This window comes from Benincasa hispida, chromosome 7 (assembly GCF_009727055.1).
Source record: "Benincasa hispida cultivar B227 chromosome 7, ASM972705v1, whole genome shotgun sequence".
Classification (NCBI taxonomy): domain Eukaryota; kingdom Viridiplantae; phylum Streptophyta; class Magnoliopsida; order Cucurbitales; family Cucurbitaceae; genus Benincasa; species Benincasa hispida.
The window spans coordinates 50,163,549-50,181,519 of record NC_052355.1 but is presented as its reverse complement, the minus strand read 5'-3'; the positions used below and the strand labels follow the sequence as shown (position 1 = coordinate 50,181,519).

General features: G+C 36.4%; 1 protein-coding gene across 2 annotated transcripts; it reads left to right on the top strand.

Moving 5' to 3' along the window:
• Positions 1–383: 383 nt before the first annotated feature.
• Positions 384–4,175, top strand: LOC120081348 (ultraviolet-B receptor UVR8). Of its 2 annotated transcripts, none has more exons than XM_039036135.1 (7): positions 384–733; positions 1,507–1,547; positions 1,642–1,922; positions 2,019–2,368; positions 2,445–2,846; positions 3,009–3,396; positions 3,694–4,175. In XM_039036135.1, exons 3-7 carry the CDS (start codon positions 1,698–1,700, stop codon positions 3,934–3,936), a joined length of 1,608 nt encoding a protein of 535 aa, XP_038892063.1. In that variant the 5' UTR covers positions 384–733; positions 1,507–1,547; positions 1,642–1,697; the 3' UTR covers positions 3,937–4,175. The 2 variants fall into 2 exon arrangements, with proteins under 2 accessions (XP_038892063.1, XP_038892064.1); XM_039036136.1 differs by having other exon boundaries at positions 384–1,366.
• The last annotated feature ends 13,796 nt before the right edge of the window (positions 4,176–17,971 follow it).

Sequence of the window (17,971 nt, the reverse complement as noted above, 5' to 3'; positions counted from 1 at the left end):
CACATCATAATTTCTTCCCTACAAAACAAACATGAAGGATAAACTTTAACAAATATCCAATCTATAAAAAAAAAATTTTTAATATATATAAATTGATTAAATTATATGAATTCATATTATTTTAACGATCGATACATATTACCCATAATAATCAATAACCCCACACAGTACTACATAGTGAATTTTAGTGGCAAGTGGTCATTTCAATTAAAATCCTATTTTTATGTCTCTTTGGGGTATGTGAGATTGGCATTATTCATTGAGCCGTGGTTAAAACAGAGTTAAAAAGAAATAATTTGGAATAGTCAAAGAAAAATAGAAACGTGTAAAAAAGTGCAAGACTATAAAATAATAGGTAGCAGAGGCGTAAGTTCTTCTCTTGCAAATTCACCATTCAAAGAACACCTCATCTATTTAAAAACGTATAGATTTGGAAGGAAGGAAGACACCTCTCATTAGGATAATAAAAAAGCAGGAATTATTATTATTCATTCTCACTCCTCGAGATAAAAGAAAAAAAATTCCTTTCATTTTCTTTGGAGAGAGAGAGAAATTCTTGAATCATCCTATAATTCTTCTCTTCGTCATCTTGTTCATCTGGCAGAAAGTAGTAATCTGATCGGAAAACCCACTTTATCATCATCATCATCATCCATTTTTTTGATCTAAATTCTCTCTTTGGGAAAATTCTTAGCGGATGAAGTTTTGGTTTTGATGAATTCTCGTTTTCTATGTAATTTCCTTTCTGAATAATTTACTGATCGATCTGTGATGATCATCGTGTAGAGTTTAACAATTATTGTTCTTTTTTGTGAATTTGGGGGAAAGTAATTTGCGTTTCTGGAAATATTTTGTGATCTGGAGTCTGAGGAATTTTTTTGTTTTCTTATAAGAATTATGACTGATCATTGGTGGGATTGTTAAATTGTAAACCCTGTTCTGGGTCATTAAGGATGGGAGTTGATTTTCAGTAATTGTTATTCATTTTTTGTTAGTGTCTCTGACTTTGCTCCTTATAATGAGTTTGCGTGAATAGATGTTTTTCCTCTCTATATGGTAATTCCTTCCTTTTTGGGTTTCTTTTGGTGTTGGAATATCCATTCATAGACGATTGGTATTCTTCTTAACAAAGCTTTGCCTTCTGCTCTGACCCAATTTTCATCAAATCATCTTCCTTCTTTTTGATTTCCATTTCCTTCATCGTTTTGTTTCAGAGTTTCTCCAACCTTGTTTTTACTTGGCTTTGTTTTTGCTTTTCTTAAGCTCGTTGTAGTGATCAAGTGACTTATGGCTTTGTTTTTACACGTTGGGTTGTTTGTGGATAACTGATCTAATCTTCAATCTCTTTAACGTGGTTTGAAAAAGGGTATATGGGTTGGGAACTATGGTTCTTAAAACTACATGCTCCAAAGCATCCATAAATCCATTGGACTTTTTTGCCTTTTCATTTCTTTTCTCCTTTGTCTTATGAGGAATTTATACAGGTGTGGTTTGTTTCTTATGTAGATTCAAGAGTGGAAGTTTGTTGAACAATCAGGTTTATCTAGGTAGATAATAATATCTCCCATCTTTTAGATTTAGAATGGCTTACCTGGAGAGAGTGATGTAGTGATTTCTTTGTTCATGTTCTTGCAATCTCAGCTATCTAGACTCATCTTCTACCAAGTTTGGGCACTGCAAAGCCTTTGGCAGTGCCCATGGATGCCACGACGAGCGAAACGGCAGCTATACAGTTCCACAGCATTCCCGATCAATCAGTTTCTGCTATTATCACCAGTACAACATCGACATTTCCACAATCGAAAAGACATTGCTTTGGGGAATCCGACCCGGGCGAATTCCCCTTAGCTGCTAATCCTTCCATTGTTCTTCATGTCTTGACAGCATGTAACTTGGATCCTCAAGATCTTGCAAAGTTAGAGGCAAGAACTTTCATTTCCGTTGTTATGCTTTTCCAGCATTGTTGTAACTCTAGGATTGATAATGCTGCTGATTGATTTTGGTTGTGTGTCTTGCAGGCGACATGTTCATTCTTTAGACAGCCAGCAAATTTTGCTCCTGACTATGAATTGTCAATTTCGGAGCTCGCTGCATTAGATATGTGCCATAAGAGAGCCATATTCAAACCTATGACAGCAGAACAGCATCAAGCATTGAAGCAAAGATGTGGTGGTTCCTGGAAACTGGTATTGAGGTTTTTAGTGGCTGGAGAAACATGTTGCCGAAGGGAAAAATCCATGGCAATAGCAGGACCTGGTCACAGTATCGCCGTCACGTCAAAAGGAGCTGTATACTCCTTTGGATCCAACAGCTCTGGACAGCTTGGACATGGTACCACTGAAGAGGAATCACGGCCTCGCCTTATCAGGTCGTGAAAATTTCAATGATTGTTTCACCTGGTACCAAGAGTAGTATAAATACTAATGGAGTCCGTGATGTTGCAGATCCCTGCAAGGAATTCGAATAATTCAGGCAGCAGCAGGGGGTGGGAGGACAATGTTAATCAGCGACGCCGGGCATGTTTATGCATTTGGCAAAGATTCATTTGGTGAAGCTGAGTATGGAGCTCAAGGAGCTCAAGTTGTTACTACACCAAAGTTAGTCGAGTCCCTGAAGGATATATTTGTGGTGCAAGCTGCAATTGGAAATTTCTTTACTGCTGTATTGTCAAGAGAAGGTAGGGTGTACACATTTTCTTGGGGGACTGACAGTAGGCTCGGTCATCATACTGAACCGAATGACTTGGAACCACGGCCCCTGATGGGAGCATTAGAAAACATTCCAATTGTTCAAATTGCTGCTGGATATTGCTACCTTCTTGCTTTAGCTTGTCATCCTAGTGGCATGTGAGCTTCATCTTCATTTTCCTCAAACAGCATTACTGTTTTTAACATTTCTGTCTTTACCTCTTAGCACAGATTGAATGAAATGGTATTTTATATTTCATTTTGTTACCAACAGATTAATAACTGTTCTCCATTTACAATCCTATGTTTCCAAAACATCAGGTCGGTCTACTCAGTTGGATGTGGACTGGGTGGGAAGCTCGGTCATGGTTCAAGGACCGATGAGAAACAGCCACGACTTATTGAACAATTTCAGCTTCTGAATCTCCAGCCAGTCGTGGTCGCTGCTGGTGCTTGGCACGCAGCTGTTGTAGGTCGTGATGGTCGAGTTTGTACATGGGGTTGGGGCCGATATGGGTGCCTGGGCCATGGAAATGAGGAATGTGAATCTTCCCCTAAGGTGGTGGAAGCATTAAGCAATGTTAAAGCAGTTCATGTTGCTACAGGAGATTATACAACATTCGTAGTATCTGATGATGGCGACGTGTATTCTTTCGGTTGCGGAGAATCTGCTAGTCTCGGGCATAATGTTGCCGTCCCCGAGGAACAGGTTTCGCTTTCTCCTTGCTTATACTTTCTTCTTTACTTATACCAAATTCTATCAATCAACTCAGAACGGTTTGTATCTCGAATGTTTCCTATGTTGTGCTTCTTTCATTTAGACACTTTCCATGCATAATGTTCCTTGATGACCACAACTGGCATATCATTATCTGCTAGACAACTGTTGGTTCTTTTAACAGGATTTATATTTGCTTTTCTTAGCAGATCCAAGGATAGTCGTGTAATCAACTACATGATCTGCTGAATTCTAACAAGTAATTGATTTTTTATGGATATTATACAGGGAAATCGGCAACCACACATTTTAAGCCCAGAACTAGTAAGGTCTCTGAAGCAAATTAGCGAGCGGGTAGTTCAGATTAGTCTCACTAATTCAATTTACTGGAATGCACACACCTTTGCACTGACCGAGTCGGGAAAGTTGTATGCATTTGGTGCTGGAGACAAAGGGCAGCTCGGGGTCAAACTTCTGGCAAATCAAACCGAGAGGGGAAATCCAGAGCGAGTTGACATTGATCTAAATTAACCAAAAGGAAAGAAGTCAGTAACTTTCTCCCAGCAGACAAAACTCCATTGATGTCCAAAGTATGCTAATGGTTTTGGCATTGCATTTAAATCCCTAGATTTGGCAAATGAAATTATTAATTTGTAAATAGAAAAAAGAACCCAAACAAAAAAGAAAGATGTGAAGAATGGTTTTATGGTTGTTGTTGATATTTGGATGGGAAATGGATGGGGCAGCTTGTTCTTTTGTAGGTTTTAAGCTGTTTATAGTCTTAACATTTTGTTAAAAGCTTCAGATGGAGTTCATGAAGGAGCTGGATTCCATGATATATGAAGATCGTACAGCAAATCATATTGGTAAGTAACTCGAGTTGGATTCGACAGAGGATTATGGTATTAAAAACAAGAGAAACGAAACGAAAATGAAAGGGAAATTCATGGAGAACTTTGAAGAAATCGCATGGCAACATCAGAACAGAACAAATGGAATGAAAACAAAACAATCTAAATACCATTACCAATTAGAGAGTAAAATGGATTGAACTTGAACATAATCGTTGCGAATGATTGTTGATGAAAAGCTCCGCAGCACCAATGTGTGGATTGTGGAATCACATCTCTGAGAAGCTTCTTTGTTTCAGATCTCAATGGTTCAATTGCACGGCTTTGCTTTTACGCGCCTCAACTTCACTTTCGTTTCTATATATATAAATAAAATAAACAATAAAAAATAAAAAATAAAAAACGAGAGGGAACTGGCAAAATTTTGGGGGGGGGGGGGGGGGGGGGGGGGGGGGGGAAATCAATTTAATTCATTTACGATGAATTCACTCGGTCTTTAAAAAATCATTCAAACTGCGATCTGCCACCTGTTTGAAATTGAATGGAATGAAAGTAGTCTCTTCTTTGCTTTCAGCATCTTATAAATTTCTCTGTTCGCCCTGAGAACTAATCGATCCTTCATGCTCTTGAACCTCAATCCTTTACGTTCTATCATCCTATTCAATGCTCGTTACTCGATACCTTGTGTTCTACCTTTCTTGAGTCGGTCGATGCTCGATGCTCTATATTATATGTTCACTACTCGATGTTGGTTGCTCAAATAAACGCAAAAAAAATGTAGGAAGAAGAGTGGAAAAAAAAAAGAAACATATGAGGGGAAAGGGTTGGAAGAAGAACACAAAAAAAAAAAAAAAAAAAAAAAAAAAAAAAACACACAAAAGGAAGAAGAAACACATAAAAATCGGAAAAGAATAAGGATAAATTTGGGTTAAAATGGTGTTTTACACGATGAGGACTAAGCAGAAGGCCAAATTTATTGGTTTTAAAATTTAGGGTTAATTTTCATTTCTAGGCCCTCCATACAATTATTGGAGGAGATTGGGAATTTAGGGGTACTCATGAGTTGGGTTGGTTGAAATACTTTTAAAACCAACTCAATCATTCGGGTTATAAATTTCTTCAACCCAAACAATCCTTATTAAACAATGAACCCAACCTAACCATGAAATATTAGTTTTGGATTGGTTGGGTTACTCGGGTAATTATTAAAATTTTATTTTAACAAGAAGTAATATGTTAATATGTAAAAGAATTTGTTTATTATTTTCACATATTGAAAATAGATTAGCAAACTAATTTTATTTATATTATGAAGATTTTATATCCATAGTGTTTAAATTTTATTTTAAATAGTCTAAAAAAATCATAAATTAAGTAAAATTAAAATAAATATATGTATATATAATTGTATTGGAAGTAAAAAAAAAAAAAAAAAAAACATATTTTTAAATATTAATAATAAGTTTAGATTAGTTCGAGTTATTTTTTGTGAACCTAGGTTTGGATTAATTCAGATTATTTTTTATTGAAACCATGAACCAATCCAACCATAGAGTTTTCACTTATTTGAACACAACCTAACCTAAATGAATTTATAACCCAACTCAAACTTGTCAGGTTGGATTGATCGAGGTTTTTGAACACTCCTAATTGGTATTATTGTACATGGCCATTTTCAAAGGAACAAGTGAAATTTGCCCACAGTTTGAAATTAAATGAAATTTGATATTCTGATGATGCAAATTTGCTGCGAAATTATCGATTCATCCCAGAACATGATCGATTGACTGAGGAGCAAATATAAATCTCATTTCTTCCCCTTGCCTCTTGATTCTTCCTCTCGTTTCTTCTACTTTTTTTTTTTTTTCATTTTGCAACTTTTCCCCTTCGTGGTTGGATTCTTCCTCTCACTCCTTGGTCTCGCTCTCTCTTCTTGATCTCTCTCCTTGATCTTATTCTAATTCACGCTTCATCTTCTATCTTTGATTCCAAAGAGAGAGAGAAGAAAGAATAGAGCAGAAGAACGCATTTTGGATTAAAAAGACATGCATCACATACATAAATTTCATAAGTAGACCCATAACACAAATCATAACATAACATATAAATTTCACTGTTCATATTCCTCATAATTTTCATGCATCAAAAAGGGGTAACACATATTCCAAATAATGCTACAAATTCAAATAATAACATGATATTCTGAACTAGGGCACCTGGCACAAGGATACCAATACTACTACAGAAATTGGATTACGTGATATTTTTTCAATGTCAAGTAAAAGGTTACTTGATGCTTATAAAAGCGTCGAGTATTCGACAGTCAAGTATAATGTGATAACTTGATTATGAAAAAACGTCAAGACAAATATTTCTTGATATAATTTCCGTGTCAAGAAAGATAATACACTTGACACTAATGACATGTCAAGTGGATTAATTCTTGACATTTATTACGTATTATATGTGATTACTCTTGACATTTTTTATTTGTCAAAATATATTTTACCATGACACAAAATAATGGACAAGTAATCTAATTCTTGACACATTTTCAATGTAATCTATGCTTTTTTTTTTCAAATAAATATCCGAATTTAATTTCCATTCTCCATTTCCTGCATTACATGTGTTCAATAAGATAATTTCATCAATTAAAATAAATAGTTGAACATATTTCAGGTCTACATATCAGCTCATATATCCAAAGTAACTTAATAATTTCGTTCTTCTATTACTTTCATGTATATGAACAATTCCCAAATTTACAAGACCAATCCACAATAGTAGATATCTCTTTTCTTACCCCAATATATGATAATTCCAAAATTCCTAGACTAATCCATATGTGCTATATATTTCAAAATTCACAAGACTAAAATTATATCCCCAAACACATTTCTTTGAAGTATAATAACCTATAATGACTATGAACAAACATTTAAATAAAAAAGTTTTGGGCTATCCCATGTAGCCACATACACAAAATTTATAGGAAGTGAAAAACTCATTAAAGGAGAACTTGAGCGAAAGCAGGATTTGTCCCAATTCTCATTTTTCATAGAAAGAAATTTTTACAAAAAAAAAAATAATAAATTATGCATTTACATTAAATACAACATGCTTAAGAAAAAAAAAGGTTTTAGAAACTCTTACCTTTGAAGACAGATCTTCGAGAATCCCTCGAATTAGAAACGAGCACTACCATGATGGTGACTTTAGTATTCTCAGGTAGAGAATCTAGGAGTGGTGGACTTCGGCTATTTTAGAAATGAGGGAATGAATTGAGAGTAGAGAGGAGGATGAGAAATTGTGATTGAGAGGAGGATGAGAAATTGTGATTGAGAGGAGGATGAGAAATTGTGATTGATCTCTTAGAACAACACTCTCACGAACATTTCTACTTTTACTCTTACTTGGTGAAAGAACACTAAAGCTCTCCTTTCAAAAATGCCAAATATATCATCAACCACCCACTTACATGGTGGAGAGAAAAATGAGGGGAAAGAGTTGACTCCCTCCCTAATTCAAATAAATTAATTTTAATAATAAGTAATAAAAATAATTTATAAAAAAATATTTAATATATAAATAGAAACCAACTTATCATAATATATATATTAAACTATATGTTATATCACATATAACTTATAACCTATAGTCTTAATATTTGTATCATATACAATATAACCTATAGTTTATTTTCTCTTTTATATAACATTTAATATAAATCACACTTATATTAAATTTATCAATTATGAATCCAATTCATATAAGTAATATTTGATCTTATTCAGATATTTATTTCCTCTCATAAATACTATAATTTATCAAATACATTATATAATTATATCATATATAATTTAAATAACTTAATGTGATCATATATATAATTAAATCCCTCTATTAATTTGAACAATTTAAATTAATCCAAAAACTGATTCTCATTTAATCCTATTGAGCTACCAAGGGGTCTCATGGACCTGTAGCTTGAAGCTCTAACGGTATATAAATAATTAAATATTAAACACTTTAATTAAATTATTCATCATCCGTTAACTGCCAGACACTCCATTAAAGACCGACAACTGTACTCTTCGCACTACAAATATTTTTTTGTGTCTATTGGATATAACAAATCAACAGTACGATGACCCTTCACAAAATTGCTCGTAAGTACAGCTGAGCCAAAAAATACCGTTTTACCCTTGTAGTTACATCAACTTCTTAAGTACCACCGATCCCTCTAATGAACAATTGATCATAGCCCAACTATGACTAAACCTCTCTCGGGCCAAGAGAGAGTGTGGCACCACATTGTTCAAGTTCCGAAATCAACCCTTAAGGGAGCAATTAATCTACTAACCCTAACCTGGGGAAGAAGCGAATTCCTTTTTGTGTAGTTTTATTCCCAACTCCCCAATCAGACGAATCCCCAAAATGGTAGGCTTATTGAGTCGGCGATCTAACACTCTCACCCATACATATCAAATAACCGTTTTCATAGGCAGAAGTTCACAACTCATCAGGATTCAAGTCATGTTACCTATGGTCATGTTGGTGAAATGTAAGTCTCTATTATAAATGTTGTTTTATAATGAGACTAAACATTTCGTAGTCTACTCTTATACAAACTCCTTTGTATAGATTAACCCCCCTCACATGTCTATACATGAATGATTAGAATCAGATCATTTGTAGCACTTTACAACAATTATAACACCTACAAAGCGGGTCATACTCATAGTGTCACCAGGATAAGGTACCCAACCTTATCCATCTACTACAGACCATTTAGGTTATCACTTAAACATGATTCACCCATATGTCTCTATATACATGTTTAAGCTACAAGATAACCTTGGATGTTAGTTTAATGGTTTGTGGTTAATGCAACTAAAATATGGAATCTCGTAGGGTTCTATGGTTTGTAAATGTTTTGAACAAACTCATTGTTTATTTAATAAAATATGGAATAAAATATCATATATTTTATTAAATAAACAATGAGTTTGTTCAAAACATTTACAAACCATAGAACCCTACGAGATTTAGGGCATCAACCCCAACAATCTTCCACTTGGCTAAAGCTCTTGGGGTGTACAATATAGTCAAAATACAAAGTACACAAATAATAAACTAGGGCATAATATGCACCTAATACAAATCTCCCACTTGCCCTAATCTAGACGTGGCCTGTCTCATAGACCCATTGTAAAACCCGAACCCTAATTACCTTAAGTAAGTAAGTATAAGTTATGTGATGACTTCCAATGAGTTGTAATGAGATTATGTTTTGGTTAAGAGTGATGGAGAAATAAAGTAAACTAAAGAACAAGAGAACTCTCAGATGGCTATGTAGGAAAGAATGTTAGTAAAGGAAGGAAGAATATGTGTGCCTAACGTGTTGCAGCTTAAGCAAGCTATTCTAGAATAGACGCACAGTTCTGCTTACTCCATGCATCCAGGAAGCACTAAGATGTACAAAACCTTGAGGAGATGTATTGGTGGCCTGCAATGAAGAAAGGCGTAGCTGAGTATGTCGATGTTTGATTTGTCAACAAGTGAAACCTGGAAGGCAAAGCCCGACAGGATTACTCAATCCACTCCCGGTACTTGAGTGGAAGTGAGAGCACGTGATGTTGGACTTTCTATTTGGACTACCTAGAACGCCCTTAGGATATGATGGCATTTGGGTGATAGTCGATAGACTAACCAAGACGGCCAAATTTGTACAAGTAAAAGTTACCTTTATGCTCGATCGTCTAGCTAAGATTTATGTAGATAGTATAGTCAGTCAACATGGAGTCCCAATGTCGATAATATCAGATCAAGACCCAAGGTTTACTTCAAGTTCTGGCCTAGCCTACAGAAGGCTATGGGTACTAAGTTACAATTCAGTACGATTTTTTATCTGCAGATGGATGGACAGTCGTAGAGGACGTTTCAGACACTGGAAGATATGTTAAGAGCCTGTTTGTTGCAGTTCAAAGGTAGTTGGGATACGCAGTTGTCAATGATTGAATTCGAGGACAATAACAGTTCTCATTCAAGCATTAGAATGGCTCCATATGAAGCATTGTACGATTGGTCTTGCAGGACCTCTGTGTGTTGGAATGAAGTTGAAGAACAAAAGTTATTGGGTCTAGAGTTAGTTCAGCAGACCTCTGAGAATGTAAAGCTTATTAGGGATAACCTAAAAGTCGCTCGAGATGGATAGGAAAGTGATGCTAATAAGCGAAGAAGAGAACTAGAATTCGAGGTCGAAGATCAGGTATTTCTTCGATTACCTTCGTGGAAAGGAATTCTCAGGTTTGGAAGAAAAGGTAAGTTATGTCCTCAATACATAAGACCCTATGAGATTGTGGAACGAGTTGGCCCAGCATCTTATAGATTGCACCAACCTTCAGAACTAGCTCTTATACATGACGTATTCCATGGTTGAGGAAGTATAAGAGAACAACCAGTTTAGCTCAAAGATAATTTTTCATACGAAGAGGAACTGGTTGAGATTCTAGAGAAAAAAGAACAGGTACTTAGGAACAAGACGATACCTCTAGTGAAAGTGTTATGGAACAATCATGGCATTGAGGAGGCAACCTGGGAGCCCGAGTAGCAAGTAAAGCAGAGATATCATCAGTTGATGTTGAGGTAAATTTTGAGGACGAAATTTCTTTTAGGGGGGGGAATTTGTAAAACCCGAACCCTAATTATCTTAAGTAAGAAAGTGTAAGTTATGTGATATCTTCCAATGAGTTGTAATGAGATTATGTTTTGGTTAGGAGTGATGGAGAAAGAAAGTAAAGAATAAGAGAACTCTCGGATGGCTATATAGGAAAGAATGGTTAAATCTAAGTATGGGAAACCAAGAGGAGACCATGCTATCCTATGAAATTTAATGCTGAATTGTGCTGTGATGGAGTGGGAAGAAAATGGCTTAATCAAATCTCAGCCATTAATCTTCATTAGTAGGCTAAGTGGTCCAAGGAGATTTCATGTAGGATTTTGGGCAGTGGTAAGCAGAAAGGTCGACTTCATTTAATTTGTTTGAACAAATTACATGGGTTATTTGTGTAATTTCAGTGGAATTTGAAAGCTATGAGAGTCTATTTTCTGTGGCTATGCTGCTGGAGGGAAAACTCAACAGAATAAGTCCGGAGGAGCAAAATAAAGATGAAGGGTTCGTTTCTAGGGTGAATTTAGGTCGTCAGTGAAGAATTGAAGCTCCAGAACGAATCACGAAGATTTTTGAGCTAAAAATTTGAGGTAATATTTTACTCAGTTATAAACAACTTTGTAGAATGAAACTTTTTAAGATGAGGCTTGGAAATCGAGTCATATATTTTTGAAATTTGAACTGGAAATTGTTGAACAAGCAGGCAACTGCTTGAATTGGGGCCAATGATGAACTTTGGAATCTCCAGATAAAACGACAAGGAATTTCGAGCTGAAATTTTAAGGTAATGTTTCCAACTTGATTCTAAGCAAGTTTGTAGAAGGAATTTCCTTAAGATCAGTTCTAGAAATTTAGTTATGAATTGTTGGAATTGAATCTGCAGTTTGATGCTCCAAAATTTTTCTAAGTGTGGGGAGTGTGGGTGATCAAAGGGTGCATTCTAACCCAATCCCTCAAAATTGGCTAAGTGTTCAACTCTCAAAGTGAATGGTAGGAGGCACAATGTGATGGTTTGGCATGTGAGCTTGATTTATTGAGTAGGCCTAAAAGGAAGGCTAATGTAAACACTTATTAGTAAGTTATGCTATATGTGTAGGTTCGAACTCCCATTGGAAAGCTATATCAAGCCTTAAAGGAAGCAAACTTGAAGGACCTGTGAGTGACTATATAATGATTTATAAATGGTTATATAAATATTTTAAAAATCTATGCTTATATTTTGTGCAGTTATTTTATGTTGGTTATTTTACAAGAAGTTCAAGACAACGCATTTCTCTAAAGTTTATAAACGCATGCTAGTTACAAAGTTTGAAATATGCTTTGGTAACAATGGTTGAACCATGGTAGTTTTCAAAAGGAGATTCTATGACATGTTTTATGTTACAAGTAGTTGTATTATGTTTTAAATCATATGTGTCTCTTAATGTTGTTGAGCATGCGTTAGCAAATGATGTCTGTGAAAACTATGATTTATGAGAATCAAGCTTTCAGTAAGCATGTTTATGAAAAATTTTCCTATCAGCGTATTTTCAGCTCATAATGAAGTACAAGGAGAAGGTATCCGGCTGTATTACCTAGTTTCAGTTATGTTATGATTCTGGTACTGAAGTACTTAGAGAAGGTATCAGAATAATTCACTCAGTTCAGTGATAAGAAAGTGGTACTCTGCCTCAGTTATGATCCTGGACATCAGGATCCAATTTGCTCTACATGCACGTATGACAGTTAATCAGTTTTAGTAGGATCAAAACAAAGGGTTTCTTCCTACCATTGGCTGTGTAACGGTGCTGAGCCAATAATGGTGTTCTCAATCTCCCTTAGTTTCCTAGTTAACTTATGTTGAGACATCGAACAAAAGGGTTCTCTCTTAAACATGATACCCGGTGATAAGATTGAACCACGAGGGTTCTTTCTTAGCATTGGTTGTAAGGAGCTGAACAAAAGGGTTCTCACCGCAGCCCAGACTTATGTTTGAGAGATTGAATAAAAGGGTTCTCTCTTGAACATGATATCCGACATTGAGATTGAACCACGAGGGTTCTCTCTCAACTGGGAATCAGTTTAGCTATGTTTTCAGATACAATGGTTTTAAAAGTTTTGTGTACACGTTTGCTTGGCATGTTTTAGTGCCAGTATTCTATTTTCTAGCTTTCAGTTTAAGCATGAGATTTATGTTTTTATTAAGTCACTCACTAGGCGAGTAGCTTATTCTTTCAAATGTTTTTCTTTTCCCAGGTAGTGGTCATCTCCTCAGAGGTTAGTTGTCATCCTGCTCTGCCACTCAAGGACTCCAGTTAAAAGTTCAAAGTCTAAAGATCTGTTTTAGGTGTTTATTTTGTAAATGTCTGTACATATGTGTTGCTCATATTAAGGACTAGTAAAGTATGTTGGGACCCACTGAACTCTGTACCTGTTAATATAATGTAGTTATGTTGTTGTTGATCCCTAGTGTTCTGAGGTTATTTTTTAAAGTTTCCTTAGTTTGGTGAATGATATATGTATTCCAGGGATCTAAGCAGGTTAAGGATGTTAGTTAGACAGTAAGTGCCACAAAATTATTGGTAACTACTGTCTTCACATTCATTTTCAGATTAAGAAGGGTAATCTGGGAGGGGGTGAGACACCCATACTCTGCAAGTGACCCTTAAACACTTTAGTCGTGAGGGCCTTTGAAAACAGATCAGCAACGTTGTGATCCGAAGCTATCTGCATGACGATCACGTCCCCTTGATGCACAATCTCTCCGATGAGATGATACTTCCACTCTATATGCTTCCCGTGCTTGTGACTCCTAGGCTCTCGAGAATTAGCCACAACACCACTATTATCATAATAAAATGTGGGGCTCTGACATGTCTGGAACGACTTCCAGATCAATCAAGGATTTTCTGAGCCAAACAGCTTCCTTAGCAACTTCACAAGCCACTACATACTCAGCCTCCATGATGGAGTCAGTGATGCACCCTTGCTTGGTTCTTTGCCAGACTACTGCCTCTCCGTTAAGAGTGAACATTGATCTTGATGTGCATTTCCTAAAATCCTTATCAGTCTGAAAATCAGAGTTCGTGTATCCCGTAAGGATCAAATCCTTAGAACCATATATGAGCATATAGTCTCTCGTTCTCCGTAGATACTTGAGGATGTTTTTAATGGCGGTCCAGTGATCTAATCCTGAATTAGATTGATATCTACTGACTATCCCCACTGCATAGCAGATGTCAAGTCTGGTACATAACTGCGCATACATCAAGCTGCCCACAGCCGATGCATAGGGGATCCATCTCATTTCCTCAACCTCTTGAGGTATCTTAGGAAACTATTCCTTAGACAATGTAACTTTGTGCCTGAAAGGCAATAAGCCCCTCTTGAAGTTCTACATTAAATATTTGACAAGTATCTTGTCAATATACGACGCTTGAGATAGAGCCAACATTTTGTTCTTTCGATCTCTAAAGATCTGAATATCCAGAACAAACTAAGCCTCTCCCAAATATTTTATTGACCCAACTTGTGTCCAATGCTTCCAAGAAGTATCATAAGTTCCCTTGATAAGTATCTTCTTTTTCTATAAGGTTTGAGCTCAACTCACTTCAACTTCGCTATGAGTTAGACCTCCTTAACTACACTACAAGTTGGACTTCCTCAACTATGCTACAAGTTGAACTTCCTCAACTATGCTATGAGTTGAACCTCCTCAACTACGCTACCAGTTGAACTTCCTCAACTATGCTACAAGTTGAACTTTCTCAACTACGCTATGAGTTAAACCTCCTTAATTATGCTACGAGTTGATCTTACTTAACTATGCTATGAGATGATCTTACTCAACTACGTTATGAGTTGAACTTACTCAACTATGCTATGAGTTGAACTTACTCAATTATGCTATGAGTTGAACCTTCCCAACTATGCTATGGGTTGAACCTTCTCAAATATGCTGCCAATGTTGAGGCTGAAGGAAATCAGATATGAGGATTTTCATGAGTAGCAGAATGATCGTTCCAAATTCCATTCATATTTGAACATTAACAATTACAATCAAGAAACGGAAACTAAGCGGTCATGCACAATGCGAAATTACAGCATGCTTTTACAATAAGATCAAGGGAAACAATATACATACCTTTGAAGACTCATCTTCGAACTTCCTTGATCACGAGTGTTCATTCAATCAGCAAGACTGCAACACACAAACGCTCGAACTCAGCGACCGCAACACAACACGATCAATCAGTAACGACCACACAAATATCGTGAACTCAATGAACGACCTCCAAAAAACCTCGAACTATATCGAGTTGAGTACAACACCACCATAATGGCTACCTTGGTATTCTCGGTGTGAGAATCCAGAAGTGTGGGCTCTATGTGAACTTGGTCAGAGGAAGAGATCGGAGAAAGAACAATCGTGTAAACAATTGAGCAAGTGGGAGATGACAAAGGTCTATCGTATAGACGATGCCCAATCATTTAACAAATGCTATGCGATCGTTTAGCTAATGGTCAGCTGAGTGAACTATCGTGTAGTGTCACTCCACGATCATTTAGTCTCTCTTTAGCTATCGTTTAGTGAATCTAATCCACTTGACAGCCTTTCCGTGAGTAATTCCGAGAATGGAAAATCTCAAAACATCAACTTCTAAATTTAGGAAAATATTTTTCATTTTATCTCACGATTATCATGAAACCACCAATAACCTCTCACTCAATTGGTTATTAGAGAAAAAGATATAATTATCCAATAATTAATATTATTATAAATATATATGATAACCAACTTACCATATTATACTTATAACTTATAGTTTTAATATTTCATCTCATGAAACATATACACTATAGTTCTTTTTTCTATTTAATGGTACTTAAAATAAATCCTGTCTCTTATACACATCTAGATGTGTATAAGAGACAGACCCCGATCATATCATATATAATCGAATTTCCTCGTCAATTTGAACATTTCAAATCAACACCAAGAACTGATTCTCAACTTGAATCCATTGAGCTACCAAGGGGACCTTATGAACCTGTAGTTTAAAGCTCAAACGGTACGTGAATAACTGACTAAACTCTTTAGTCACGGGATCCACCATCCGTTAACTACTAGACACTCCACTAAAGACCGACAGTTGAACTCTTCTTACTACAGATATATTATGTGTCCATATCAACCAATCAACGGTGCGATAACCTTTCACAGATCGCTCGTAAGTATAGTTGGGCCAATAACCATTACGTCCCTGTAATTACGTCTAACTTCTTAAGTACCACTAATCCCTCTAATGAACATAAGTCATAGTCCTACTATGACTGAGTGCTCTCTTCCAAAGAGAAGTTGTGGCCATTATGTTCAAGACTCGAAATTAGTCCTTAAGGGAGCAATTTATCTACTTACCCCTACTTTGTGGAAGGAGTGAATTCCATCTTGTGTAACTGAGTTCCCAGCTCCAAAATTAGACAAATACCCAAAAAGGTAGGCATGTTGAGTTGGCAATCTGGCCACTCTCACCCATACTAATCAAAGGACCGCCTTCAAAGGCAGAAGTTCCCAAAACACTCAGGATTGAGGTCATGTCACCTATGGTCATTTAGGTTAGATGTAAGTCTCCAGTATCAATGGCGTTATATACAGAGACTAGTCATCTCGTGATCTGGTCTTATACAAACTCTTTGTATAGGACACCCCCGCTCGCATGTCTCCACATGAATGGTTAGGATCTACCATCTGTAGTAGTTCACAACACTTGCGAACCTCTACAAAGTGGGCTGTATCCGTAGTGTCACCAGGATCAGGTATCTCTCCTTAATCCTTATACTACAGGCCTATTTAGGTTATCACTTAAGGCATGATTTACTTGTATATCTCATATACATACTTAATTTACATAACCATGGAGATTTGCTTATTGGATATGAGTAAATGCCAAATAAAATAACTCTTATTTTATTCATAACAATTTGTACAGATTACAAACTACAAGACTCTGGGAGAATTAGGACATCAATCCCAATAGATGCATACTCCTTTCATACTAGCACTTAGTCAATTTTCCCACTTCTCCATTGGATATGCATTCAACCCTTATTTCCAACACTTAGCCAATTTTACTCCACCCTTCCTTTTAGTCCAATGCATGTCCTTCTCCTACAAGCTTTCCTAGATTCAAAGCATGGTTTTGAACACTTAGCCACATTTTTTCCTCCAAAGCTCCAAGTATGCGTCTAACTAGGACTTACTATCTCAAGCCATCATTTGGTGCTCCTTATGGTCTAGTAAAGGAAAATAGTTTAAGCTTCAAGTATGGTCAACTCCTCAACAGACATATGCCCATTTATTATACCTCAAATTAGCCGACAAGTACTTTGCGTAGAAGCGCTCCTTAAATTGTTCCCACGTCACTAGATCACCACCTACACTTATCATCCTCTCTGCCAACTGCCACCAAATCTGTGCTTTATCAGTGAGCATATAGACGACATACTGCACTTTTTGATGATCTAGACATATCATGTAATGGAAAATTGTCTCTATAGTTGACAGCCATAACTCTTCATTGATAAGGTCCTTCGGTGACTTGTTGAAGGTGGTGGGATTGTATTTCTTGAAATCTTGCAAGTGTTCGACCTTTACTGAAATGTTCAACATGCTCTAGTTCTAGTTCAGGTTCTGGGTCTAAACTTATGACGTTTGAACATGTGAGGGTGGTAATGGTTGGGGTTAGGCAAACTAGGTCATTTGCTTGTCCAACATGTCCTTCACTTTATTTAGCACAGTTGTCGTGATTGTTTCCCTTATAGTTGCTGCCGAATCGGTAAACTTCGTCAGAACGGCTATAGGTATTGGTGTCTACGAAGGCACAGTTTTGTTTTGGGCTCGACTTCGTGCCTGAGTTCTCTGCCACTCTAACCTGGATGGATCTCTAGGTAGTAGGAGATCCTCTAGCATAGAAGAGTTCTAGACTTGTGAAACTTGAACTTGTGGATTCTAATCTTGAACTTGATCTTGATCCTAAACCGTCGAATTTTGTCCTTTAAG